General features: G+C 36.5%; 1 protein-coding gene across 5 annotated transcripts in view; it reads left to right on the top strand.

Moving 5' to 3' along the window:
- The window catches only part of LOC106876851 (myoferlin), a 198,796-nt gene that overhangs the window by 44,058 nt on the left and 128,984 nt on the right, over positions 1–25,754 (top strand). For all 5 annotated transcript variants that reach the window (XM_089348070.1, XM_089348069.1, XM_089348068.1 and 2 more), the window contains exons 3-5: positions 7,873–7,964; positions 20,890–20,989; positions 25,271–25,325. In XM_089348070.1, coding sequence (XP_089204196.1) covers positions 7,873–7,964; positions 20,890–20,989; positions 25,271–25,325 — 247 coding nt within the window. The remainder of the gene's footprint in view (positions 1–7,872; positions 7,965–20,889; positions 20,990–25,270; positions 25,326–25,754) is intronic.

The raw sequence follows: 25,754 nt of genomic DNA, 5'->3' as shown, positions 1-25,754 counted from the left end.
GACGTAATATACCAATTACGTTTTAATAAAAATCCAGAAAGTACTTTGAAGTCTGGTGGTATTGAACTATTGATTTCTCTTTCCACATATGTGTCCTACCAGCTTGTGTGCGTGACCTGCATAAATATGTATTTGGTGAGTGACATGTGTCTGTGTTTTGGAAGTTTGGGCTATTTGCAGTTCATATGTAGGGAAAGTTTCATACCAGAAAGTTTCCAGGATATGTGTAGTGATTATATCTTGGTGACATTGGATGTTTTTGCATTTTCTGTTTATAGAAGTTGTGCAAGTGTGAGTGACTTCGTCATCATAATCATTGTTTTGACATCCACTTTTCCATGCTTGTATGGGTTAGACAGAATTCATTGAAGCAAACTTTCTATAGTCTGATGCCCTTCCTGTCACCAATCCTCATCTGTTTCCAAGCAAGGTAATATTTCTTCACACCTGGACATGTTTTTACATGAAAGACTCCACTTATATGATGGTGATACTCCTTTACAACTATCACATGACATCAAGGCTATCTATCTGTCTGTCTGTCTGCAGGCACGACTGCGTGGTCAAGAAGTTCACTTCCCAGCTGCATAGTTTCAGGTTCATTCTCATTTTATGGATTATTGAGAAAGTTTCTTGTACTATAACCCTTGGAAAACCAAAGCTCCAAAGACTTGTGAGTGGATTTGGCAGACAGAAACTGAAAGAAGCCCAGTGTGTGTGTGTGTGTGTGTGTGTGTGTATTAGTGTCTCCTTGCATTGACATCATGTGTCAGTTGTAAATGAATGTCACTATCAGACCATTAATATTCATATGGGAATTTGAGATCAGACTTAATACAATGCAAGTTTCAAAGTGTCCCATGATAGATCCAGTAAACTTTATATCCAGGAGATAGGGGAAGTGACAACTACTGTTTGACTTTGAGCACGTCTCCTTGTGGATCTGCTTTAAAGACCATAACAGAGATCAATCTTTTCAGATGTTGATGCTATTGTTTAGCCCCAGGTTCATTCTGATCTGGTAGCTCATACTTGTGATCAAAAATATTACACTCATGAGCATCCTATCTTTTTAAGGGTATGTAGGACTGCATTATATAATGTGTCCTTTTTTTCTAAGATGGTAGGGTGTTATTTCAGGAAAATTTGGCTGCTATTTCTAGCAGGTTGAGTAACCACATAAAGACAGTTAACTATCTTATTTTTAGACGTTGGATGTCAAGACAATAGGTTGGATGTTTGCAGAGTCACTTTCTTGGAAACGGGATATACTATTTGTGTTCCAGAGGTTGGAACATACAAAAATTGTACAGTTGAGTATAGGAGCTTACAATGTTCGAAGGGTAATTTAAAGAACACTTAAGACAATTTCTTGCTTCAGTACATTTGTGTGTAGTTATGCTTTATCATTATCTTAATATCCAATTATAGTGTTAGTAGTTGAGATAGGAAAAGTCCTCTGCCCTTTGTATTGATAGAGATGAAAGGAGTTTCACATGTGTATAAACAAAACTTTGATATCTATTTACAAATGTAATTAAGTGTTGATCTGTGTAAGTGTTTTTGAGTTTTTATGTATGTATGTATTTTCATATGTATTCCTATATCTCAATGATCTATCTAGTATCACTGATATGTACAGACATGTCTAAATACCCTCCACATTTATGAACAATTTATACCTACTCCTCCCTCTTCTACACTCACTTTTTTGTAAAAAAAAAAAACTTTGTCTTTATTTCTACTATGTGTATCCCTTTCTCCCACTTCAATCTCTCTCTTTCTCCTCCATCAGTCTGACCCTCTTATTCTTCAGACACTGGTGGTGGTAAGTGATGTAGAGTGAAATTCTTGGTAAACCAAATCTGCATCTCAGTCATTTCCCACATGCAACTATTTCATTTCATGTTTATTCCTTGGTGGTCTAAAGAAAAGTGTGAAATATCACACAGTTCCACCTCCCTTCTATTATGAATCTGTGGTGTTGGGCTTATGTAATAACAAAGCAATATGGAAGGAGAAACACTATGATGTGATGAGCTAGACTACTAATCATATGGTCTGTAACAACAGGCTTGAAATATGTTTACTACTAATCTTAATTTATATTTGAATGGTCAATGTTATGAAAATCAGTAAGTCCTTAAAGAAATTTTACCAACTATATAGAATTATTGAAATTTACAACACTCAAAGAAACATTATCAGAACACAAGAAACCTGTTTTGTTCTGGCTCTTTTCTCTCATACCCTACCCTTCTCTACTCTTTATTCTCTTACCATAAAGTTACCCCCTCCTCACTCAGTTCATAGTCTTGCAAGCTGCATGGTCACCTCACTGGTACTGGTGGTATGGAAAAAGTACCTAGTGCACACTGTAAGTTAGGAAAGGCATCCAGCCACAGAAACCATGCTGAAGTAGACACTGGAGCATGATACAATTCTTGGACTCATCAGATCCTATCAAGCCATTCAATCCATGCCAGCATGTAACATGGATGTTGAATGATGATGATAAAAAAACGAATGTAAGTCTACTGGAATGACTTAAGCATGAAAATCCTCGGACTGTTTACTTTGATATTATTTACTTTCCAGCATTCACAAATTACCTTTAATTTCTCTTGGAGGTATAAATACTTTTGCCAATATAGTCACTAAACCTGCTAGAAGTAGCAACCAAATAAGTATTGTCTATATTTGGCAGCTGTTTCTAATTGGTGTTTTTAGTTAGTTTTGGGTTTAGTCCCACTGAGTGGCATCTTGGGCAAGTGTCTTTTGCTATAGCTCTGGGTTGATTAAAAGCCTTGCGAGTGGATTTGGTTGATGGAAACTGAAAGAAGTCCATTGTGAAGACATGCATGTATATATGTGGTTGTGTAACTTTGTCTTTACATCACATGTTGTTGTAAATGACTGTCACCATCAGACATGCATTGTAATTCATCCGTTTCCAATCATCCACAAAAGTATGATCTGCGCATGGTGAAACATTACTTTGCTTGGAAACAAGTGAAGCTTGGCAACAGGAATGGTATCTGGCTGTAGAAAATCTGCCTCAGCAAATTCTGTCTGACCCAAGCAAGCATGGGAAAGTGGCTGCTAAAATGATGATGAAGTATATTTTTGTTAATATAGTCACTCAACCTACTAGAAATAGCAGCTAAATTTCCCTTGTCATATCTTAATGTTCTTTTAAAAGAACATATTGAATAATGCAATCTTGATTGCATTGTGCATGGGGAAATGACAACTGGAATGTCTGTAATCACTGATCTGATCAAAAAAGGCTGATGTTTCTCCATCTTTTAATGTTCATCTTCATGGGTTGGACAAATGTGTGTGTGTGTATATATATATATATATATATATATATATATATATATGTATATATATATATATATATAAGGGCATTACTATACAAGAATGCCTCACGCTAAGAGGGACTCTAAGGTAAAACTACCATAATAAACACAATTTTACCGGTAAAAATGTGTTTATTATGGTAGTTTTACCTTAGAGTCTCTCTTAGCATGAGGCATTCTTGTATAGTAATGCCCTTATATAAATAAATATATTTTGGGGAATAGATGAATTTTTTCCCTTATGAGGTTTTTTTCATGCTGGCTACTTGATAAATTCTTATAAAATAATTCATCCTATTATTAAATTTATATATATTCTCTCTCACTCTCTTCTCTCTCACTCTCTTTCTCTTCCTCTCTTTCTCCCCCATACCCACCTTCCCCCTCTCTTATACCCACCCTCTCCTCTCTTTCTCTCCCCTCCCATACCCATCTTCCCCCTCTCTTACATCCACCTTCCCCTTCCCCCTTCATCATCAACACCCCCTCATAAGCTCATCCCACCACACCCCAACACACTCCTACTCTACCTTCCCACTCCACCCCATCCAATTCCTTACACCCACCACCCACCCCCTACCCACATACCCCACCACACCCACAGACCCCTACCTCTACCCCACCCTCAGCCTAACCCACACTCCACCCATGCCTTCCCCACCTCCCAACACCCTCACATCACACCACACCAATACCCTCGCATCACACCACGCACACACTACAACTGACCAACTGCTTTCTCCCTTTCCCATTTTCACACTACATACCTCAAGATCACCAGCATTCTATCTCCCACACACAGCCCCTCGTTCTTCGATCACCGTTTGTTATCTCCCCCATTTCTTAGCTCTCCTGAAAAAAGAATTTCTAACTTCCAGTCAGCCATTGTTATGATCAGCCATTATTATGATTGACCGTTGACTGGACATTATTCAATTTTTTTTCTCCTTGTCTCCGTATTCTTTCTGTTGAACAGCGTAGCCCGAAATGTCAAAGACTTTCCGTATTCCCGAGCGTCATACTAATACATCCTTTGTTATTTACACCACCTGTCCTCGTCTGTTGTTGTTTTTTAGTATATTCTCCTTCCTATATATATATATATATATATATATATATATATATCTTTAATATAGTTTTGAGGTAGATTTTTTTTTATGACCATATTCCTTCACCTGTCTCCAACCCTCACCTGTTTCCAAGCAAAGTAATATTTCCCCCATAGCTGGACTTGTTTTAACAGAAGACTAGAAATGAGGAACTTGTATAACAGTGACACTTGTTTGTAACAATCCTGTGATATCCAGACAAGGACAGACAGACAGACACACACACACACACACACACACACACACACACACACACACACACACACACACACAGGTTACTTTCTACCAAATTCACTTGGGAGGCTTTGGTCAGTCCAAGGCTGTAGAAGACACTTTCCCAAGGTACGGTGCAATAAGACTGAGCCCAAAACCTCATGTTGAGGAGCAAATTTCTTAACAACAAGTCATGCCTGCTCATAAGTAATTATGAGCTATTTAATTTAATTGTAAATAATTAGTACTGTTATCTATTAAGTAGTACATTGTAAAATGTTTCAGTTTTTATTTGCTTTTTTTTCTTCTTATTCTAGGTGTAATTACTTGTGAAATCTTAAGATAAGCAGTATGTTTTAGATCTCTGAGATAGGAAATCAAAGATAATATATGTAAAGTCTTGCATTTTTCACATATTTGCATGCTTTCAGTAACAAAGATATAAGGATGCTTTCTAGTTGACATTTTAGATTTAAAACAACATAAAAAAAAAATAATTGTTTTTTATCCAACATATATTAAAGGTTTCGAGGTTCTCAACCATTTTTCATTTATGGACCCCTTTGATTAATGTTTTATTCTGGTAAATTCAATGTTTAAAAACTAGTTTTATAGAAACTTCTTTCAAAATCCTTTTTGGCAGGAGAGTATTGTAATTCGCTTGAAGCATTGTGTATTGTTTCATCATCATCATCATCATCGTTTAACGTCCGCTTTCCATGCTAGCATGGGTTGGACGATTTGACTGAGGACTGGTGAAACCGGATGGCAACACCAGGCTCCAGTCTGATTTGGCAGAGTTTCTACAGCTGGATGCCCTTCCTAACGCCAACCACTCAGAGAGTGTAGTGGGTGCTTTTACGTGTCACCCGCACGAAAACGGCCACGCTCGAAATGATGTCTTTTATGTGCCACCCGCACAAGCCAGTCCAGGGGCACTGGCAACGATCTCGCTCGAAAATCCTACAGGAGCCAGTCAGGCGGTACTGGCAACGGCCACGCTCAAAATGGTGCATCTCATGTGCCACCCGCACAAGAACCAGTCCAGGGGCACTGGCAACGATCTTACTTGGCTTGCCGGGTCTTCTCACGCACAGCCCATTTCCAAAGGTCTCGGTCCGTAGTCATCGCCTCGGTGAGGCCCAATGTACGAAGGTCTTGCCTCACCACCTCAGCCCAGGTCTTCCTGGGCCTACCTCTTCCACGGGTTCCCTCAACTGTTAGGGTGTGGCACTTTTTCACGCAGCTATCCTCCTCCATTCTCACCACATGTCCATACCAGCGCAATCGTCTCTCTTGCACGCCACAACTGATGCTTCTAATGTTCAGCTTTTCTCTCAAGATACTTACACTCTGACGGGTATTCACATTGACATTACACATCCAACGGAGCATACTGGCTTCATTCCTTGCGAGCTTACGTATGTCCTCAGCAGTTACAGCCCATGTTTCACTGCCATGTAGCATGGTTGTTCGTACGCATGCGTCATACAGTCTGCCTTTTAAAGAATAAGGATTTTAAAGAATAAAAAGATTTGAATGGTACAACAATGCACTATAATACAAAAAATGGACTATATACCTGTTGTAATTTGGTTATCTATAGTCCGATGATATTTCTGAATTACAATTCCTTCTTCAGATCTTCTTATTTCGAAATATCATCAGACTATAGATAACCAAATTACAACAGGTATATAGTCCATTTTTTGTATTATAGTGCATTGTTGTACCATTCAAAACTTTTTATTCTTTAAAATCCTTATTGTTTTTTTCATACTAATTTGCGTAAGTTGAACTATGGAAAATACCAGAGAAAGAAACCTGTTTCATGCAATACATACCAATACACACATCTAAGCAAACTTCTTTCAGGGGCCCTTAAATTACTATTGTGGATCCTCAATTTACTATTTTGTTGCATGGGCCCCACAAAATCTTATATGGACCCCTGTTGAGAAACACTGGTTTATACTAATGTTACTCCTTAAATTAGCAATAATATATTATAAATTATCAGGTCATCATCATCATTTTATGTCTACTTTCCAAGGGGGCTTATGTTGGCTGGGTTTATCACAATATGAATTTGTTTCTATTCAGATTTACTGCCTTTTTCGAAGGATCAGAGGATCGTGTCTCACTTGTACATTCCATTTCTGGCACTGTTTCTATGGCTGAATGTCCTTTCTAACATGCCCTGCTTTAACCCTTTAGGATTTAAACTGGCCTTATTGGGCCCAAATATTTTACCTGTGTTATGTTTAAACCAGCCAGATCTGGCCTTTCACACCTACACTACAATGTATTTCTAAAAATAAACAATCACATCATCAAAATCTCGTAGCTATAGGATAATGTATGATTGATTGAAAACAATGTGAATAAATAAACATTACATTTGATAGTGTAATCTGAATGCTAAAAAGTTAAAGATTGTACTGGATTTTATCATGGTACCAGCACTAGCAAAGCTGTCAGGTTTTTGACAAAACTAAAGAGTCCTCTCAACCTTACACTATATTTACTTATTCTCCAACTACTTTTATAAAGAGTACATTTTATTGTGGCATCAACTCTATTGATGTTGCCTTGTACCTCACCAGACTAAAGAATTCTAAGTTTGAGTCCATTTGTTCAAGAACCAAGAGGGTGAATAGAAGAGATGAATGATGAAATGATGAACTAAGGTGAGAGGATGAAAAAAATAAGGTTACAATGAGAGAAATGTAATTGGAATGACAGTGTTGTAGAGGAGGGAGTAATGGAAGAGAGACTATAATGAAGACGATGAAGGTGGTAGCAACAGAGAGCAAATGATGGAAAGTTGTAGAGATAATTAATAGTAAGAAAGCATGATGGTTGTTAATAAAAATGAAAGTGTGGTGATTGGAAGCTACTGGATACCAATAGATTTGATATAACCCCTTGTTATGCAAGCATTATGATGGAATAAAGGGTTGGGAGAAGTAGATGGTGACTGAGCAGGAATGTTAGGGGTAAGAGGCCAGTGTTATATATAATAATAATAATAATAATAAGGCAGGCAGGCAGTCAGTTTTTGTCTGAGAATTCATATGCAAATAGAAATAAGGAAAGAATATATATATAAAAAAAAACTGACTAAAAATAAAATTGAAACTTAAATATATCCATTGTTTATATTTGACTTTATTTTTATTCAGACATTGGAATTTGACTTGAAAGGCGTTCCTCTTGCACCCAATGATCAATTAGTTGTTACAGTGAAAGATTATGAAAAGATTGGGCGCAACAAGTAAGTATTTCTTAAACTCTTTTTTTTATTCAATTTCACTTTTAACCAAACTATTTAAGTATGATGCAGAAAGTATTTTTATAAAGGAAATTATTAGAATCAAGATTTTTCAATTATTTGACCTTCAAAAGGATTTTGAAATATTATAATTCTTTTAAAATTTGAACAAAATTCTTTCATTTTGTTGAAGTGAAATTTAGCTGCTTGCTTACTGCAATATAAATTTTAAAACCTTCCAGGATTACTTAACTGAGTAGAATTTCTCAATATGAAAACTCTTCAATGTAGTTTATCTCAACATTGATGAGGTTATTGCATTTAGCTTCCTTTCTAGTGCTAGAATAAACTACAGTGGTAAAGTTTCCATTATAATTCAATATTACAATCATTCCTGCTTCAGATCAATTAAAATTAGTTTCAGGAGGATTTGATCTCAATTTATGCAAATGAGTTACACTTAAATTTGATTAGTATCGTTGCCAGTGCCCCTGGACTGGCTCTTGTGCGGGTGACACATGAAATTTTTCGAGCGAGATCGTTGCCAGTGCCCCTGGGCTGGCTCTTGTGCGGGTGACACATTAAATAAACCATTTTGAGTGTGACCGTTGCCAGTGCTGCCTGGCTGGCCTTCGTGGGATTTTTGAGCGAGATCGTTGCCAGTGCCCCTGGACTGGCTCTTGTGCGGGTGGCACATAAAATGCACCATTTTGAGCGTGGCCATTGCCAGTACCGCCTGACTGGCTTTCGTGCGAGTGACACGTAAAAGCACCCACTACACTCTCTGAGTGGTTGGCTTTAAGAAGGACATCCAACTGTAGAAACACTGCCAAATCAGATTGGAGCCTGGTGTAGCCATCTGGTTTCACCAGTCCTCAGTCAAATCGTCCAACCCATGCTAGCATGGAAAGCGGACGTTAAACGATAATGATGATACTACAGTACATCCTTATTTTCTTGGATCTTTGTCTTGACTAGAAATTTGTTGTGTCCAAGGCATAATGTTTTCTTGGCGAGTGGAGTTGATATGAAATCAAAATAGAACTGAAAAGTTGACATACTGATCCTAAATCTGCTAAATACTTCTTATTCATATTTTGAAGACTTTTTACTAATAGCTGCTTTGAGGTGCATTAAGCCAATGGAATAGATCTGGTTGTTGTTTATCTCTAAATCAACCCAGATCAAGCAAAGTTGTTCCAGCTCTAACCATCCGGCATTTTCAGGAGTATCTAGTTTTATATTTGTGTTTGTATCCTTCTCTTTTTAAAAATGGCAAAGTGTGATCTGAGGGTGATCTAGCTACTATTTTCAAGAAGCTTGAGCTGTTACATTAGGCTTCTTCATGGCCTTCAATAGATTTAGTGTCCTTAATAGAACAATAGATTTGTTGTAAGCTAACAACCCAGATAACAAAATTGCTATTTTGCAGGTAGGTATCTCAGAGAAATGTGAAAAGTAAAGACCCCCTTCTTAAAAGTTCCCCTCTGAGGCACAAGTCTGGGCAAGGTTATTTATGGAAGACCAGCAGTCACCTATGCATATCAGCCTCCCTTCTTCATACCATCGTTGCTATCCAAAGGAAAGGCAAAGGCTGATACAGCTTGGCACCAGTGATATCGTAACTCATTTCTACAGATGAGTGAACTGGAGCAACATGAAATAAAGTGTCTTGCTCAAGAACACAACACATAGCCTGGTCTTAGAAATGAACTCACTACTCTATGATTGCGAGCTTGACATTCTAACCACTGAGCCATGCACCTTCACATGGAGAAATGTACATCAATTAAAATGGTAGTACAATACATGTAGTTAGACATTGTGAGGATGAGGGGGGGAAACAGGTTGGGGATAAGCAAAGGCATGCTCCCTGGAGAAAATCTAACTCCAAAAAGGCCTCATGATAGCCAAGGAGAATGAGCACCAGCCAGCCCAAACGTTGGGGTGGGTTGCACCTGCCTACCTCGGTTGCTATAGCATTGAGGTAGATCCGGCCACCCCCGTTAAGAGACAAAACCCAGATTTAAAACACTAGATGATGATGATGATGATGTGATACATTCCTATTAACTTATACTGAATATATCTCATAAAATTTATAGAAAATCCTATTTGTGTGAAAATCCTAGCTATTTTGACGCTAGAATAAAATCTGGAAAACGATTGATGGTCTATGTTGGCCACGATTGGTCCAGAGTATTTAGTGAGCATGTTTGCAGTGTAGAGTAAAGAATTTAAATCTAACAAATTCTCACTCTTCCTTGCTGGAATTTTGTTGACATCTAATAGAGCTGTATTCACAGCCAGCAGAAACAGAACTCACTACTGTAAAAACATTTAGTCTAAAGTTCTCTTTTATTTTCATTGTTTTTCCTGAAGTTATATTTACACACACACACTAGTATTGGTGCTTTTTATAAATCTCCAGAATGATTTATTCAATTCCACTTCATCCAACATCCCTGTTGAATTTTTCTCTCTTTCATTAACCAACCAGTTAACTTGTTTTGCTTTTTTTTTTTTTTTTTTTTATAACTGTTGAAATATTTTTTTAGTATTGAGGCTATTTCTGAAACTGAAATATTTAGTTTGGTTATTTTCATCCTAATTATTGAAAGAAATTAATTATATTTTGGTGGTGGAATTGTAAATGTTGTCAAAGGTTAGGTAATAACCTAAAAGAATGGAAATAATATAAATTGCTTGATGTTAGTTCTAAACATGTTAGTCTTAGTTCTTTGTCCACTTGTCAAATATTTTTCTTTTATTATTTTCTTTAAGTCTAAGACTTGTTAAGTCTTGCTCCTTACCTTCAGCTAATGTTGTTGCTTAGCCCCAACTAAATCCTGATCAAGCATTCCAGCCACGACATTTCCAATTTTTTAGGCATATTGTAGCTTTGACAGCAGTAACCAGTATATTCTTTGCAAGATAGTAAGGTGATTGGCTGCTGTTTCTATCAAGTTTAAGTGACCACATAGAGGCTGCCACATTGGATCATCAGTTATTTTGATGTCTGTGTACGATGTTAAAAATGTATTGATTTAAGTTTTATCATCTAGATCAAACGTTCTGGGAAGTTTTGACATCAGAGAAATGTTTAGTAGATTGATTATGTAAATAATGATATTATATTAAATAAGAGAAATGGATTTGGCCAGTGCCAGCTGACTGGTCCCATGCCAGTGGCACGTAAATAGCTCCGTTTGAGCGTGGTCATTGCCAGTGCCACCTGACTGACTCCCATGCTGGTGTCACGTAAAAAGCACCATTCAAGTGTGGTCAATGCCAGTACCACCTGACTAGCCTTCATGCCGGTGGCAAGTAAAAAGTACCCACTACATTCTCAGAGTGGTTGGCGTTAGGAAGGGTATCCAGCTGTAGAAACCTTGCCAAATCAGATTGGAGCCTGGTCCAGCCTTCTGGATTGCCAGCCCTCAGTCAAACTGTCCGATGCATGCCAGCATGGAAAGCAGACGTTAAACGACGATGATGTTATTATTGGTTCCATGCTAAAATATACCCAATACACTGTGTGAAGTGGTTGGCAACAGGAAAGTCATCTAGCTGTAGAAACTGTGGCAAAAATGAAACCTATAAGCAAATTATGATTCTCTGACCTGTCTTGGAGGGCATTAATTTAAATAAGAGCTTACTCAAACTATGATGATGTCAAGTCATATCTTTTCACTTCATACCAGTATAGACACAGCAATGTTTACTGTTAATGTTTAGCTGTTTGTGATTCCATATCTTTGTGATATAGATAAGATATCACACTAAGATAAATATTTCTGACAAGTTGAAATTCAAAATAAGAAAAAAAATTTTAAGATTTGGCATGATGATGGCACAGTGACGAATTTTGAATGCCATAACTGCAAATGGAAAGTAACAAAATTCCAGAATAGAAAGTTTGTTATTGTCAAGAGGAGAATGAATATGTAAATTAGTCACTCATTAAGAGGGTGTATATGGAATTGTTATAAGGGTCATAGGAAGGAAGTGAGGAGTGTTTGTCCTCTGAACAGAAAGATAAGCTTTCTGTTAAGGTTTACTAACTGACTGACTAAACTACTTTCAGAAGAAAATCCTCTGTATTAAATCTGAAAGTCCTTGTTTATTAGTCTTTTTCTCTGCTTCATCAAAATTTAATGGCTGAACCAACGAAGAAGCCCCTATGTTGTCCCTCAACCTGCTAAAAATAGTGATCAAGTGTCCCTAAATTCAGATTTTACTGCTTTAAAATAAATAAAAGAGAAAATATTGATAGTTATAGTCCTGGTTATCTGAATACTAAAGGGTTAAGTAAGCTCATTTCTTTGTTTATAAACTGATGCACTTTTTTTTTTTTTTCTCAAATCTTGTAGTTAACTACCTTTTGCCTTTCACACCTCAAGCATTTAGTCAATTCTATGCAATTACATTCAGCTAAGCAACTAATGTGTTGATAGTTCTTAATTAGTCTCCACTTAGTTTAGTAACACTGTTTATGTTAGCTCAGGATACTTTATAATTAAATTTACTTCTATGATTCTAGTTTTCCCTTACAATGCTTTATAAGAGAAGGAAGGACTACACCAAATCTTAACTACTTGTATCTTTCCTGGAAGTAGGGGTTTAGCTCTATTGAGCCAGAAAACAAAACTGGCCTTCAACAAGCAAAGAGCTACTAGGGCACTAAACTACACTACCAATAGTTGTATTGCTTTTCTCTAAGTCGTTCATTCAAAGGTTTAATCCTAACACTGTCAATATTTATCTCGTTAAACAAAGTTTTCAGTTGTCACCCGTTAAATGAACTGAATCAGTGCTTTATGTCCTTTCTTAAGGAAACAATACAAACTGTTAACACTTGATTATTCAGTCACCTGAAATATTAAAGTTTCTTTGTATCAGTAACTGTATACATAGCAAATGGCCCCAATCACTATATCAATTTATCTTTTCTAAGTCACCCTTCCTAATATTAACAAATTCTGTTGGCTGAAATGTTTGTTTGTTTTTGTTTTTTCTTGACATATTTCTATACAGTAATTATAAACTTTAAATAGCTCAGCTGTAGAAACTCTGCCAAATTAGATTGGAGCCTGGTGTTGCCATCCGGTTTCACCAGTCCTCAGTCAAATCGTCCAACCCATGCTAGCATGGAAGGCGGACGTTAAACGATGATGATGATTTAGCTGAACAGTAATGCTTTTAAATCACGTAGCCATTTACTTTAGTGTGTGTGTGTGTGTGTCTGTACATATGCATGTGTACTTTCATGAGACTTAACATGCTTTTTGCTAACCTATTTATTTTATAACTAGCCTCCTACAGACTCCATATGCTATGTCTTTGAATAAACACGGCCTCAAGTGCAGAGTAATGAATTACTGTCAACGTAGTTCCTTGTTAGTAACATGATAACTGTTCAAAAATTTGCTGTTATATACAAAGATGCAAGTTGACATGTATGTAAACTTAGATGCATTGCATATAAGCAATTTTTGTTTATTTCAATACTGCTGTCGCCGCTGCTACCAGCGGTGACGACATACGACAGGAAACTAACATACGAGCTCTCGATATTATATCCGCCATTGGCATGGTACTCACGTCCGGCAGTTTCTGCAATTCGACCGACAGGTGATCAGGAAACCCAGTCACAAATGCCAACTTTACCGTTTGATCCAGCGATTCTCCCTCGTACACCGCCAGTCTAGCCAACCTCCTAAGTTCGTTGGCAAACATGTCAACCTGTTCGCCGGTCCACCTCGCTCTCCCCAGGCGAGCGTACGCCTCGAACATCCCTTCTGCGAAGGCCTCCATCAAGCGGATTTCTATCTTCTCCGCGCTAACTTGGTCCCTCTCTTCCATCTCTAAAAATAGCGCCAATGCCGGACCATCTAAGTAGAGCGGTAGAAAGCTTGCCAAGTCGCATATTCCCTGGAGCTTTGCGACTAGCTTCATCTTCTTTAGCCATGCGACTACGTCCGTGTCGCTGCAAAACGGCTTAATTATGTCACTAGCAATCCTGACTGCACACATAATTTTTTTTTTTCTTATGGGCCGAAATAGCTTGTGGTGCAATGGAGGAAGAAGACAACAAGAAGCAAAAGGACAGAATGAAGCATTGGACCTTACCTTGCCGACCGCAGCGGAGTACACGATCGCTCCTAATCGGAACACGTCTTTCTCGTAACGTCGCTGTTTCCTCACTGGCCCTACGTGTTAGCCTTCGACCGCGTGTCGCCGACTTCCAATCTGACCCTTCCGGTTTGACCCTTCCGGTCTGGCTTCACCTCTGTTTGCCTCACCCCTCTCCACCACAACACATAGCTCGTCACAGCCCAAACACCACAAATACCACATTGCATTTATGGCAGATACTGAATTTACAACTCTGCCCTTGATACGGTACTGCTCTGTTTAATATAAAAATAGATCCAGCTTCTACTTTCATTTTGTATGAGTGGCTAGCATACATAAAAATCCGTCAGTATGTAAGCGTTCTTCCAGAACATGTACTTCCAAAGCAGCAACTTCTATAGTTTGAAACTGTGATTGTAAAAAATGCAGAAAAATATAGTAAAACAAATTATGAGGATTTGGGTGGGGGGGGTTTAACTGGTTTTCAGTAATGTTTGATTTAAATTTTATTAATAGGTAACATTAATTAAGTGTTAAGTGTGAAAATAAACCTACAAAGCTTTCTTTATTAGAAAACCTCCCACTCCTACAAATGTCTCTTGAATCAAATTTCCTTTTCATCTCCAAATGTCAGTTTTGTCTGTACGTCAAAATTGATGAAACTCAGTGTTATACCCTGTTTAACAATTTCATTAACTACAAGAAACTAAAACTACTTTCAACCTGAAGGCATGGAATTTGTTACAGTCACTATTCTTACTAAAATATTCTAAAATACTATTTGACATCTTCATATGTTATGTACATTTTAATTAACAATAATGCCTTCCATGAAAATAACTAAACTGTCATCTAGCTAATAAGTTTCATAATAATCTTTTACCCTTTAGCATTTCAGGCTATTCTGTCAGTTATAATGCTTATTTATTTACATTGTTTTGAATTAATCCTCCATTATCTTGTAGCTTCAGGATTTCAATGATACAATTATTTATTTTTCCAATGACATTGTAAGGTAGGTGTGAGAGGCTAGATCTGGCATAAACTAGGTAGAATATTTGGGTTTAAATGCTAATAGACAGGGTTTCTTCTTTTTTTTTTTTTTGGTTTCTTGGGTTTCTTTAAACTATAATTATTCTTGATCTTTAATCTCCAACTGGTATATTCAACTAAACTAAATATCAATAAACACACTTGTTCTATTTGTTTAGTTCATGTTAACAATAAAATTATTAACTTATACTTATTTAAGTGTCAATCCAAACAGCTGTTGTGAAGAAAGGATCTTGTTTATTGTAGGGATTGCAATAATCTCCAACAAATATATGGTCTCAGTTTTGAAACCATACTTTAGTAGCTTTAGATATTTATTCTTGGAATTAAGCTAACATTACAAAGGTATCATCTGCTAGTGGAAAAAGCTGAATTACTTCAGAGCAAGACTTTAGCTCAATTGTCTTAAGGTGTTGCTTACAATATGAAAACTAGTTGCATACTGGAGTTGACCTAATTAACTGGCCCTCTCCCCAAAAATTATGGGCCTTGTGCCTAGAGTAGAAAGGAAAATGAGAGAGAGTTAAAATTTTTTGTTAGCTAAAGCTTCCCACAAGCTTTCTTTACGCAATTTAAATCTATAAAATTTGCTAGAAAAGATATAAATATTAAGGTGTGTCACTGTCGTTTATTTTAAAAATCCATTGTATCAACTGTTCTAAATAGAAATACAAAATAATCAATGATTTTGGTGTTTCAACCTATTGATGTAAAAGCGACTTGAGTACACTGTGAAAAAGAGGTTTCTCTTAAAGTTAGTTACTATTTAGATACAATGCTATGTTTATGCACCATTTTAAAGACTTCTAAATTAAGGAATGCTATTTTGACATGATAATGACATATTGGTTTCAAATTTTAGCACAAGGCCAGCAATTTTGGGGAGAAAGGGACAAGCTGATTACATTGATCCCAGTGTTAGCTGGTACTTATTTTATTAACCTCAAAAGGAAGAAAGGCAAACTTGACTCCAGCAGCATTTGATCTCAGAACATAAAGACAGGAAATGCTGCTGAACATTTTGTCTGGTATGCTAACTATTCTGGCAGCCTGCCATCACACATGTTAATGAAATATTGAAAAGAGAAATGCTACTTGCTATGTAAGATAAGAATGTAGAAAGCAAGCATATTATGTAATTTCAGTTTCAAGAAGATCTGTAATTGATAGTAGTTCACTTTCCTTTTCATTTGATAAATTTGGGGAAACCCTAATAGGGTGCTGTCCTACCAACTAGATGGTCAACAAGAAAGTGAGAGTCTCTAAAACTGGTCTATTTCTGAAGCTTAAATATATTTTATCTGTGAGAAATGAAATACAGTTGCTATATATATTTATTTTCAAACCTTGTTGACATAACTGAACAAATAACTAATATTTGAAGCTAACTTAAGGGTTTGGTTCATCACTGTTTGGAATTTTGGTAAATATTTTCACTGGTAAAAATACAATTTATGTTTAAAGTTGTGAAAATGATGTTTACATGAACTTTGTCACAGCATTGTCAGTTTTAGTGACTGATTTTAGCCCATTTCCTCAGTTCTACATTTGTTTTAACATTAATATTATCACCATTTTACATCTGCTTTTCCATGGATGGCTCTCTTAACACCTCACCACTCATTGCTGTCTGTTATCATCTAACACACATAGCAAAACTGAAAGACCAACTCCTGTTACTGTCTATATGATGTTATTTTGGTATGAGTTTTATAACTGTATGTCCTTCCTATCTCAAACAATTTTACAGTGTGGTCTAGATGAATTAATCTTGCTACTAGCACTAGAAGAATTGTTGATACAGTGAGAAAGTCTTTCCCTCTGTCAATCCCATGAAAACAATTATTTACTACAAATACTTTTATATGGTCACCCATGCTGTTATACCTTATATAAAAATATGATTAAATGTAGGAAAATTTATAATGAAAGATAAAATATTTTTCATTGAAGGAAATTAAGCATATTATCTCTTGACAACCAGTTGGTTGCTATAAGAATAAAAATAGTGAGCTTATATTTGTCATTTAGTTTTGGACTCCTTTAGACTATTATGGTCACTTTGACAATTTTCCAATCTTTTATCTGTGCTCTGTGCAATTATTTCCGTTATGTAGTTTACATGAATTTGTAAATATACACCTTCCACATTCCAAAGTTATATTTTTTTTTGTTCCACTTTCATTTTCAAATCATAGACCAACATTAGTTGATAAAATTTCTGTCGTTGCCATCTCTTGGCCAATCATTATTTTCATTGTGGATGGTGTTGAATAATCTTAATTTCTATCAGCCAACTTTGCTTTCCCAAATTTCATGCCTTAGCTTGCATTCTTTCTTTTATTCAATTTTCACCCTTTTTTTTTAAATATCCCAGAACCTCAGCATCTCAAATTCAAAATAAATCTGACCAGTCTATTTTGTGTCTATAATACATAAGCCATTGATGAGCACTTAGCGAAGTAATCTGCATAGTCAGCACTCTAAATATATGTGACTTGAACTTTTAATTTGTAGCCTCATTAACTTATGGTAACATTCTTGAATAATCAAAACTCATGTGTCTGTCATTATCTGGGACTCATAACAACAGAGAAGAGCTGGTTAATTCTGTCTCTGTTATGTTATTTTTGGCATGGGGTTTTATAACTATATACTCTTTGTATTACAAACTACTTCATAGAGTAGACTGGGTGGATTTATCATGTTAGTTGTGGAGTAATTTAGTTGTTACATATGCGAACCAAAAGTAATTCTTGCATAAATTTTACAAGTTTGTTAAATTAATCATCAACTAGTTTTACTCTCCAACCCCCACCCCACCAATTCTCTGGAGTTAATTTGAAATAAATTCATGGCAAAAACTTCATTATCAGCAGCCAGGCTCTCCAAGATATCTTCAATGCCACAGATTGCAAATTAATTCATCCAAAAGTACAGTGTTTCAGAATTTTGTTCCATACAGTAGCTCCTACCTTTGCTGTAGCATTTAGGATATGTAACGAGGCAAAAGGCTTATTAATGTTGCACCCTGTAAGTGGCACTGACCTCTAGCTCATGACCAAAGAGTTCAACCCTTGAGCCTTTTCCCTTGACAATCCCACTACTCCAGAATTAAGGAGATATTTACTCTGACTTCGGCTCATTTTACGGTTAGATTTATCCTAGTGATGAGCAAAACAACCTGCATTCAGTTGACGTGATAATCCATGAAAGCTCTGGGAAACAAGGGGCTTGTCACAATGACAACTCAATGCCTTATATACATCAGTTCCAACTCCAAGAGCAATAGAGATGTAGAACCCATCCAGGCCAAGTAAACCACTGATGTTCATCCATAGGAAAAGTGTTGAAAGTTAGCACTTGTGGAAAGTGACTCATTGAATATTGATCAGATTATTCAAAAACAGTTGAAAATAGGCTTTACCTGAAAATTGTCTCAATTTTTAAAATTGATATATGCTGCTATGGAAAACAAGCCAGATCCCTTCCATAATAGTATAATGTCATCCCATCTGCCTTTGGAGTGAGTCCATGTTGAAAAAGTGAATTTTTCTCACCAAAGTGGAGTAAGCATGAAAAAAAAAATGGGGTAGAGAATATGAAAACCAAATGTTTGGGGCTTTACAAATTGTCCAAGGGATTCTGAAACAAGCTTACCTAGGAATTGGACCAAGAGGGTGTTGAAATATTTAGTGACTAGATCTACCATGGACTGATGTGTCTAAAGTTCACATTTAGAATCATTAATTTAAAGATTCTTATGACTGAGTTCCTCAATAAACAACTTCACTGTACTGAGGACCCTATCCAGCCCATCCCACTCCCTCCTGCAACCATACACTATCAAAATACCAGACACTTGAATCCAATTCAGGCCCCAACCTAGCAACACCATTGATATCCAATATAACCAGTACAAGACCAAAAGGATCACTCTGCTGAACTACTTAATCAGAAATAGTGTACTGGTCACTGAGATAAAAGGGCTTTTCATACATCTGCTAAGCAAAGCGAACTGAGAAAATTGAATTAAAAGCATTTTCTGGTTAAGTTTGTAAACCATATTAGTGACCTCAAAGAGTGTACTTATAACCTTGTAGCATGGATGGCTCCACACACTGCTTTAGTACTAGCCTCATTCATCTACAGTAGATGAGTGACAAGCTCAATTTTGTTTTGATATAAAACATTTCAAAGTACAGTGTATGTGTGCAGGAATGAAATGACTTGAATGTCTTTGATGATGAGTTTGATTGAAGGTGATTTTCAGTTTTAAATTAGCAAATGAGACATTGAATAATGAATCTTTCTGCATACCCTGAAGAAAAACAGGATGGTCACATTGGAACAAGTTTGATTATGGCAAAACTCGATTAGAACTTAGCTGGAGTTGAACAACAACACAGATGCAAATGAACTTGATAATAGAAGTTTAAAAATAGCAATCTTGATAGTTTTAATATGTAAGTAAAATAAAATATATTAGAGGGTCCCAAAAATAAAATTTGGAGAATAATATTTTAAAATTGAAAAAAAAAAAAAAAATTGCCATGGAGCTGAAATCACTGACAAAACAGGTTAGATGCAAAGGGGATGATACTCTCAGAAGAAAAGTTATTCCAGGATCAGACACTGCAAGGAAGGGTGTGATTATTTTTCTGACATTATCTAGACTTAAATGTTACCTTAAGTAATCTGGAAAGTTAGGGTAGTGTAAACAGTCATCAAGAGGAACAAAAGGGTATTTCTCTCACAATTGTTTGTGGGATTTTGTGTTTTACTGAATGGGGGTAGAAAGAGAAGAAATAAAATGAATCCTCCTTGATGTCATATTTGCTGAATTTGGCAGTGAGAGTTTTTTTTTTTTTTTTTTTTTTAAGTTAAGATGCATTTGTAACCATAGCTTTCATGGTTGATCCTGATTTCAGATTTTAAAAAAAAATGGTTGGTGGGATTTCAGACAATCTGAATTGCCATTTTAGAAAAACACTTATGTTCAAGAGGTTGATATCAGATAAGGCATTATTATTAACCCTTTAGCATTTAAGCTGGCCATATCAGGCTCAAATATTCTACTTATTTTATGTTCAAACCAACCAGATCTGACCTCTCACATCTATCCTACAATGTCATTTTAAGAATAAACAATCCCAGCATTGAATTTGTGAAACTAAGAGATAACATATAAGTTCCAAACAATTTGAATAAATGAGCATTACATTTGACAGTGTAATCTGAATGAAAGGGTTAAACCAAGTTCTGATATTGGAATGTCTGGTTATTTCTATACAATATGATTGATATCTTGACAGATTTTATTTTGCATCAAAAGATAGCTTATGTAGCCATCATGGTAAAATAACTTAATATTCCAATCAGCTCATGACTTTCATACAAGGATAATAAAAGTTTTATAAAAGACGGGACATTTACTTTAAAAAAAGTAATTTTTCATTAACAATTTATTTTACCCTTGATAAAGGTTACAAATTTGAAAATTATTTTTAATACTACCAAATATAATCTTGGATGTTAGTAATATCAACTAGGATATTTAAGTTATTTTGTTAAATTTCTTTATGTAATTTTTTTTCAAATACATTTTAAATTCGGAAACTTCAGGGTGTTTCACCCAACTCTCAATAAAATTGCAAAACATGGGATTAATTTGCAAAAGTTTTATAAAAATTAAGTGGTTAGAAACATTGAAACAATTTATATTTTCTATTTACAGGTTTGTTGGCAGTGTTATAGTGCCATTGCAAAATTTGATTAACGCCAAGACTCAGGAACTGAATGTTACACTCAAAGATTCTCAAAATAGCCCTACAACTGTGAGTACATATTTACATCAATTAGAATCGATGCTCTAAATCTTTGAGGACTGTTACTCTTTTACTCTTTTACTTGTTTCAGTCATTTGACTGTGGCCATGCTGGAGCGCCACCTTTAGTCGAATAAATCGATCCCAGGACTTATTCTTTGGAAGCCTAGTACTTCTATCAGTTTCTTTTGCCGAACCGCTAAGTTACGAGGACGTAAACACACCAACATCGGTTGTCAAGCGATGTTGTGGGGACAAACACAGACATGCAAGCATATGCACATACATATATATATATATATACACAACAGGCTTCTTTCAGTTTCCGTCTACCAAATCCACTCACAAGGTTTTGGTCGGCCTGAGGCTATAGTAGAAGACACTTGCCCAAAGTGCCAGGCAGTGGGACTGAACCCGGAACCATGTGGTTGGTAAGCAAGCTACTTACCACACAGCTACTCCTATGCCTAATAATTTTTTTTTATATTTTCCCTCTATTTTTATTCAATTGTGTCTAATGGGTTTTGTTTGAGCATAGAGGTCTCCAAAAGACAAGGTTAAAAGATCTTATGATTGGCACATTTAATTGCAAAATGAAGAATCAAGTTAAAGTCATGTGAAGACATTGTCAATTCTCATAGGTGACCTAATTAGTCAGAGATGGTTGTAAAAGTTTCATTGCTAGAATGAGTGGAGGAAGTTCAAAGAGGTGCTACAACGGGAGATCTTTGGTCATATAAAACCTGGAAGATAGTCATGACTAAATAAAAAAAACCCAAAAGCCAACTTTTGAATTCAAACTAAGATTTTATATAATTCAGCAGTATTTTGCAAACAAAATATAACTGTAAAATATGGGCAGCAAACATCAATGGCCAAAACTGAACGTACTTCAAACAGAAGAATATAAAAATTTTGCTTCATACTTAGTGTATTTATTCACATAAAAGATGCAGAAGCATTTTAAATGCACCCAAATTTCAGCAGTACATATTCAGGAAAAGTTTTTAATACATTAAAGCTAATGGGAGGCCTACTTAATAAAACTGGGATGATCTTTCTCTAGTCATTAGTTACAAAAAGTATGTCTTAAATGATGCCATCAAATACAGTAACTAATTTATGAATAGCTGACATTAAAATCTGGCCCCAACCACCAAAATAAACCAAAACATAAAATAAAAAACAATATACAGGCTGTTAAGTTGTGAATTGACACTAATTTATTTGGTAATACTAAGTTTTGAAATTATCCTTTGAATTTCTGTATAAACAACCTATACATAAATGACAAAAGGTTATTTGACAAATACAGAAGAGATTACTACATGATGGAAGCATCAGATATATTATAGAAAGGTCATGTTTACATATTTGTGTTTAGCTGAAAGTTTGAGTTACATCATTTAGGCTAAAAGTCATACTACTGATAACAAGTGTAACCAAGAGTACAAGAGTATAGGTACTATGACAACAAAAGTCAGCTAATGCAGAGATGAAAGCTTTATCTGATGTAAAAATGTAGAGGAAATCAAAGAGTAATACCCAACACTAGAGTAGGCTTATGGCCCGTCAGTCCAAAAGTTCCTTTCTGTTTGTCTTTTTAGGCAGGTACACCTTCTATTGCTGGCTTGCCAGGCCTGTTGCAACATCACCATATTACTCATGTTTGCTAGCTGGGTGGACTAGAGTAATGTGAAATGAAGCGTTTTGCTCAGTCCCAGAACAGAAACCACAATCTTATGATGAGTACAACACCTTAATCACCAAGACATATACCCCTCATCCCATCCCTCCCAGCCTACACCCACCCCACTCCCTCCTACTTCTGTCCCATCCACCTCCCTCTCCACTTTAGTCTGTTGTTACCATTCCTCCAGATCTTCCCCTCTCTGAGGTGGAGCGCTCCCTCCTCAGTAGGGGTCTGCGCTTCATCCCCCTCACTCCATCCAGCAACGAATTTTGGACTTGTGCCGATATTCCCAGCTTTGTGCGCTGCATTAGGTTGTGTGTGCTTTTCCGCAACACCCCATCAGCTTCACTGACCTGGGCCACTGACCATCCCAGTGGACGCCAGCTCCTGGCCAGTTCCAAGCAGTCGATCTTTTTGCGGGTGTCTGCCAGCGTGCTGAGGACTGGTTTGACTTTTCCAAGTGTCCCTGACATCTAAACATCTCCCCAGCCAAACTCTCGGCCCTTCGATGTCTCTGACGCCACACGGACATCATCATAAAACTGGCTGACAAGAGTGGAGCTGTGGTGGTGTGGCATGCAGACCTCTACAAGGCGGAAGCTCTCTGCCAACTTCAAGACAACTCCTTCTACTGCCCTCTGCCCTCCAACCCCATCCCAGCTACCAACAGTCTGGCGAAGTTATGCCTCCATTCATCTTCCCACACGGCCTCAGACTCAATACAGAGGCCTACATCAAGTGCCTAGAGGAGGTAGTGCTGCTCTGGGTGAAAAGGGCAACTACTGGAGGATCCTATGTTTGGCGACAGGACTCTGCACCATGCCACACAAGCAGGAGAACCCAGTCATGGATGTCAGACAATTTCTGCAACATCAACTCTAACATCTGGCTACCTAATTCCCCAGACTGCAACCCCCTTGATTATTATGTGTGGGGCGAGAAACCAACAAAACTCCTAGTAACACCAAAGATGAAGTGACGGCAAGGATTATGGCAGCATTCACCAACTTAAACAAGGAGACTGTCTAGAAGAGTTACAGGAGATTCTGAAGTCATCTAAAGGCCGTGGTTGAAGCCAATGGTGATTTTATTGAATAAATTTACTCTTTAGCATTTCAAGCTATTTTTATGTAATTTTTGTAAATATATCTGTTAAAATGAGGTGTCAGTGTTATTTTCATTTCTGCATAATTTAGACTACAATATCTTCACCGCACCCTGTACATATATTCATCGTACATATATGTACATCGTATCAAATGAATATAAGTCCTGCCATTTGTTCCTATCCTGTCCTTATCACTTCAATTTTTCCAAATGTTACTAAGTAACTTAAAATCTAATTTGAATATTTCAAAATATGATTTATATATTAACCAAATAAAATCCTCAAAATTCTTTTGTAAACATTTGTGGATGGTAAAAAGCATGAGTTATTTTATGTTTATTTGAAGACTTTCATAGCTATACTTACTGGAAACTAATTATAAACAAGAGCACTCAGAGAGCACAAACCTCTGCCAAGGCAACACCAACATCCTTTCAACGATTAGCCAGAGATGATTTTTAAAATGACAATATCTGAAATAAACTCAACTGCTCTCACAAACAAGAATACTAAAAATGAACCTGACTGCTCTTAAAGATTAAGTAAAAAAAAAAAAACAGGAAAAATAATCCAGAATCCTGGTCCGGTACCGGATTGATCCCAAAATATAATCAGTTTGTGCCAGTCATGAGACCAACATCCCTGAAAGTTCTTCCCAAATCTATCCAGTGGCTTTTGAGATATCTCGTCCACAGACAAACAAACAAACACGACTGAAAACAATACCTCCATCTTCGCTAAGGCAGAGGTAATCAAGAAATACAAGCATTATGGCAGCTTCACTTAACTACATTAGTAATATATATGTCTGTAAAGGCATGTGGCCTAGTGGTTATGATGTTGCACTCAAGGTTGTAGTTTCAATTCCTGAACAAATGGTGCATTGTGTTCTTGAGCAAAACACTTTGTTTCACATTGCAACATTCCACTCAGCCTTAAATGGATAACCTTGCAATGGACTACCATTCCATTTAGGGGAAATTTGGGGCCTGACAGCCAGGCCAGCAGGGAGACATCATTCAAAAGTTACAACAATCCAAGGAATCACATTGTGGCCAGTAATGTATACCAACATCTGATAGTTTGGTCAGTGCTGTAATATATACATAAAATCATTGAGAAAATCTGCTGAAACTTTTGACCAAACTTGAACAGGTCTCTTCTTAGATATGATACAGGATCAAATATGGTGTATTACATCCTATCTATCTCATGCTAGAGTAGAAAAAGAATGGAAAATAAGCATTTTGGTCCAAGAGCTTTTTGTAAGCTTTGAGCATATTTTGAAAGCATAGAATATGAACCAATGCGGAAAATAAACACAGTCTCATAAAGTTAAAATATTAGAAAAATTATTTTAAATATCTATGTTTACATAGCTTATCATATAGTTGTCTTATTATGTCATCTTATCATGGATTTGTATTTGAATGGGCTTTTGATCTTCAGAATAATTGAAACTACTCTAAACTCTATTCTTTTTTAATCAGGGTACTGTGAGATTGAAGTTGGAATATATAGCACCACCTAGTGCTACTCCGGGAGGTAAGCATTGATGATTATCTATTGAATTTTCATGATAAAGATTTGAAAAGCTATTTGTATTCAATGTAGAAAAATTAAACAAATTATCATTAAGACTTTGCTACCATCAGCTCAAAATCTGTTAAGTATCCAATGTAAAAAGGTTGCTCCTCAAGCACAAGATTTTGGGTTCAGTCCCACCATGCAGTGCCTTAGGCAAGTGTCTTTCCACTGTTACCCCAGGTCAACCAAAGCCTTGTGAGTGCATTTGGTGAACAGGAAAATGAAAAAAGCCTCTGTGTGTGTGTGTGTGTGTGTGTGTGTGTGTGTGTGTGTGTGTGTGTGTGTGTGTGTGTGTGTGTGTGTGTGTGTCCGTCCGTCCTTGTCTTCACTAATTGTGATAGATGTGAATGAGTGTCACTGTCATACAAGTGGTGTTGAACATTTTAA

Source organism: Octopus bimaculoides, chromosome 2 (assembly GCF_046866305.1).
Source record: "Octopus bimaculoides isolate indiv1 chromosome 2, ASM4686630v1, whole genome shotgun sequence".
Taxonomy (NCBI): domain Eukaryota; kingdom Metazoa; phylum Mollusca; class Cephalopoda; order Octopoda; family Octopodidae; genus Octopus; species Octopus bimaculoides.
This window is presented reverse-complemented; position numbering and strand designations above follow the sequence as displayed.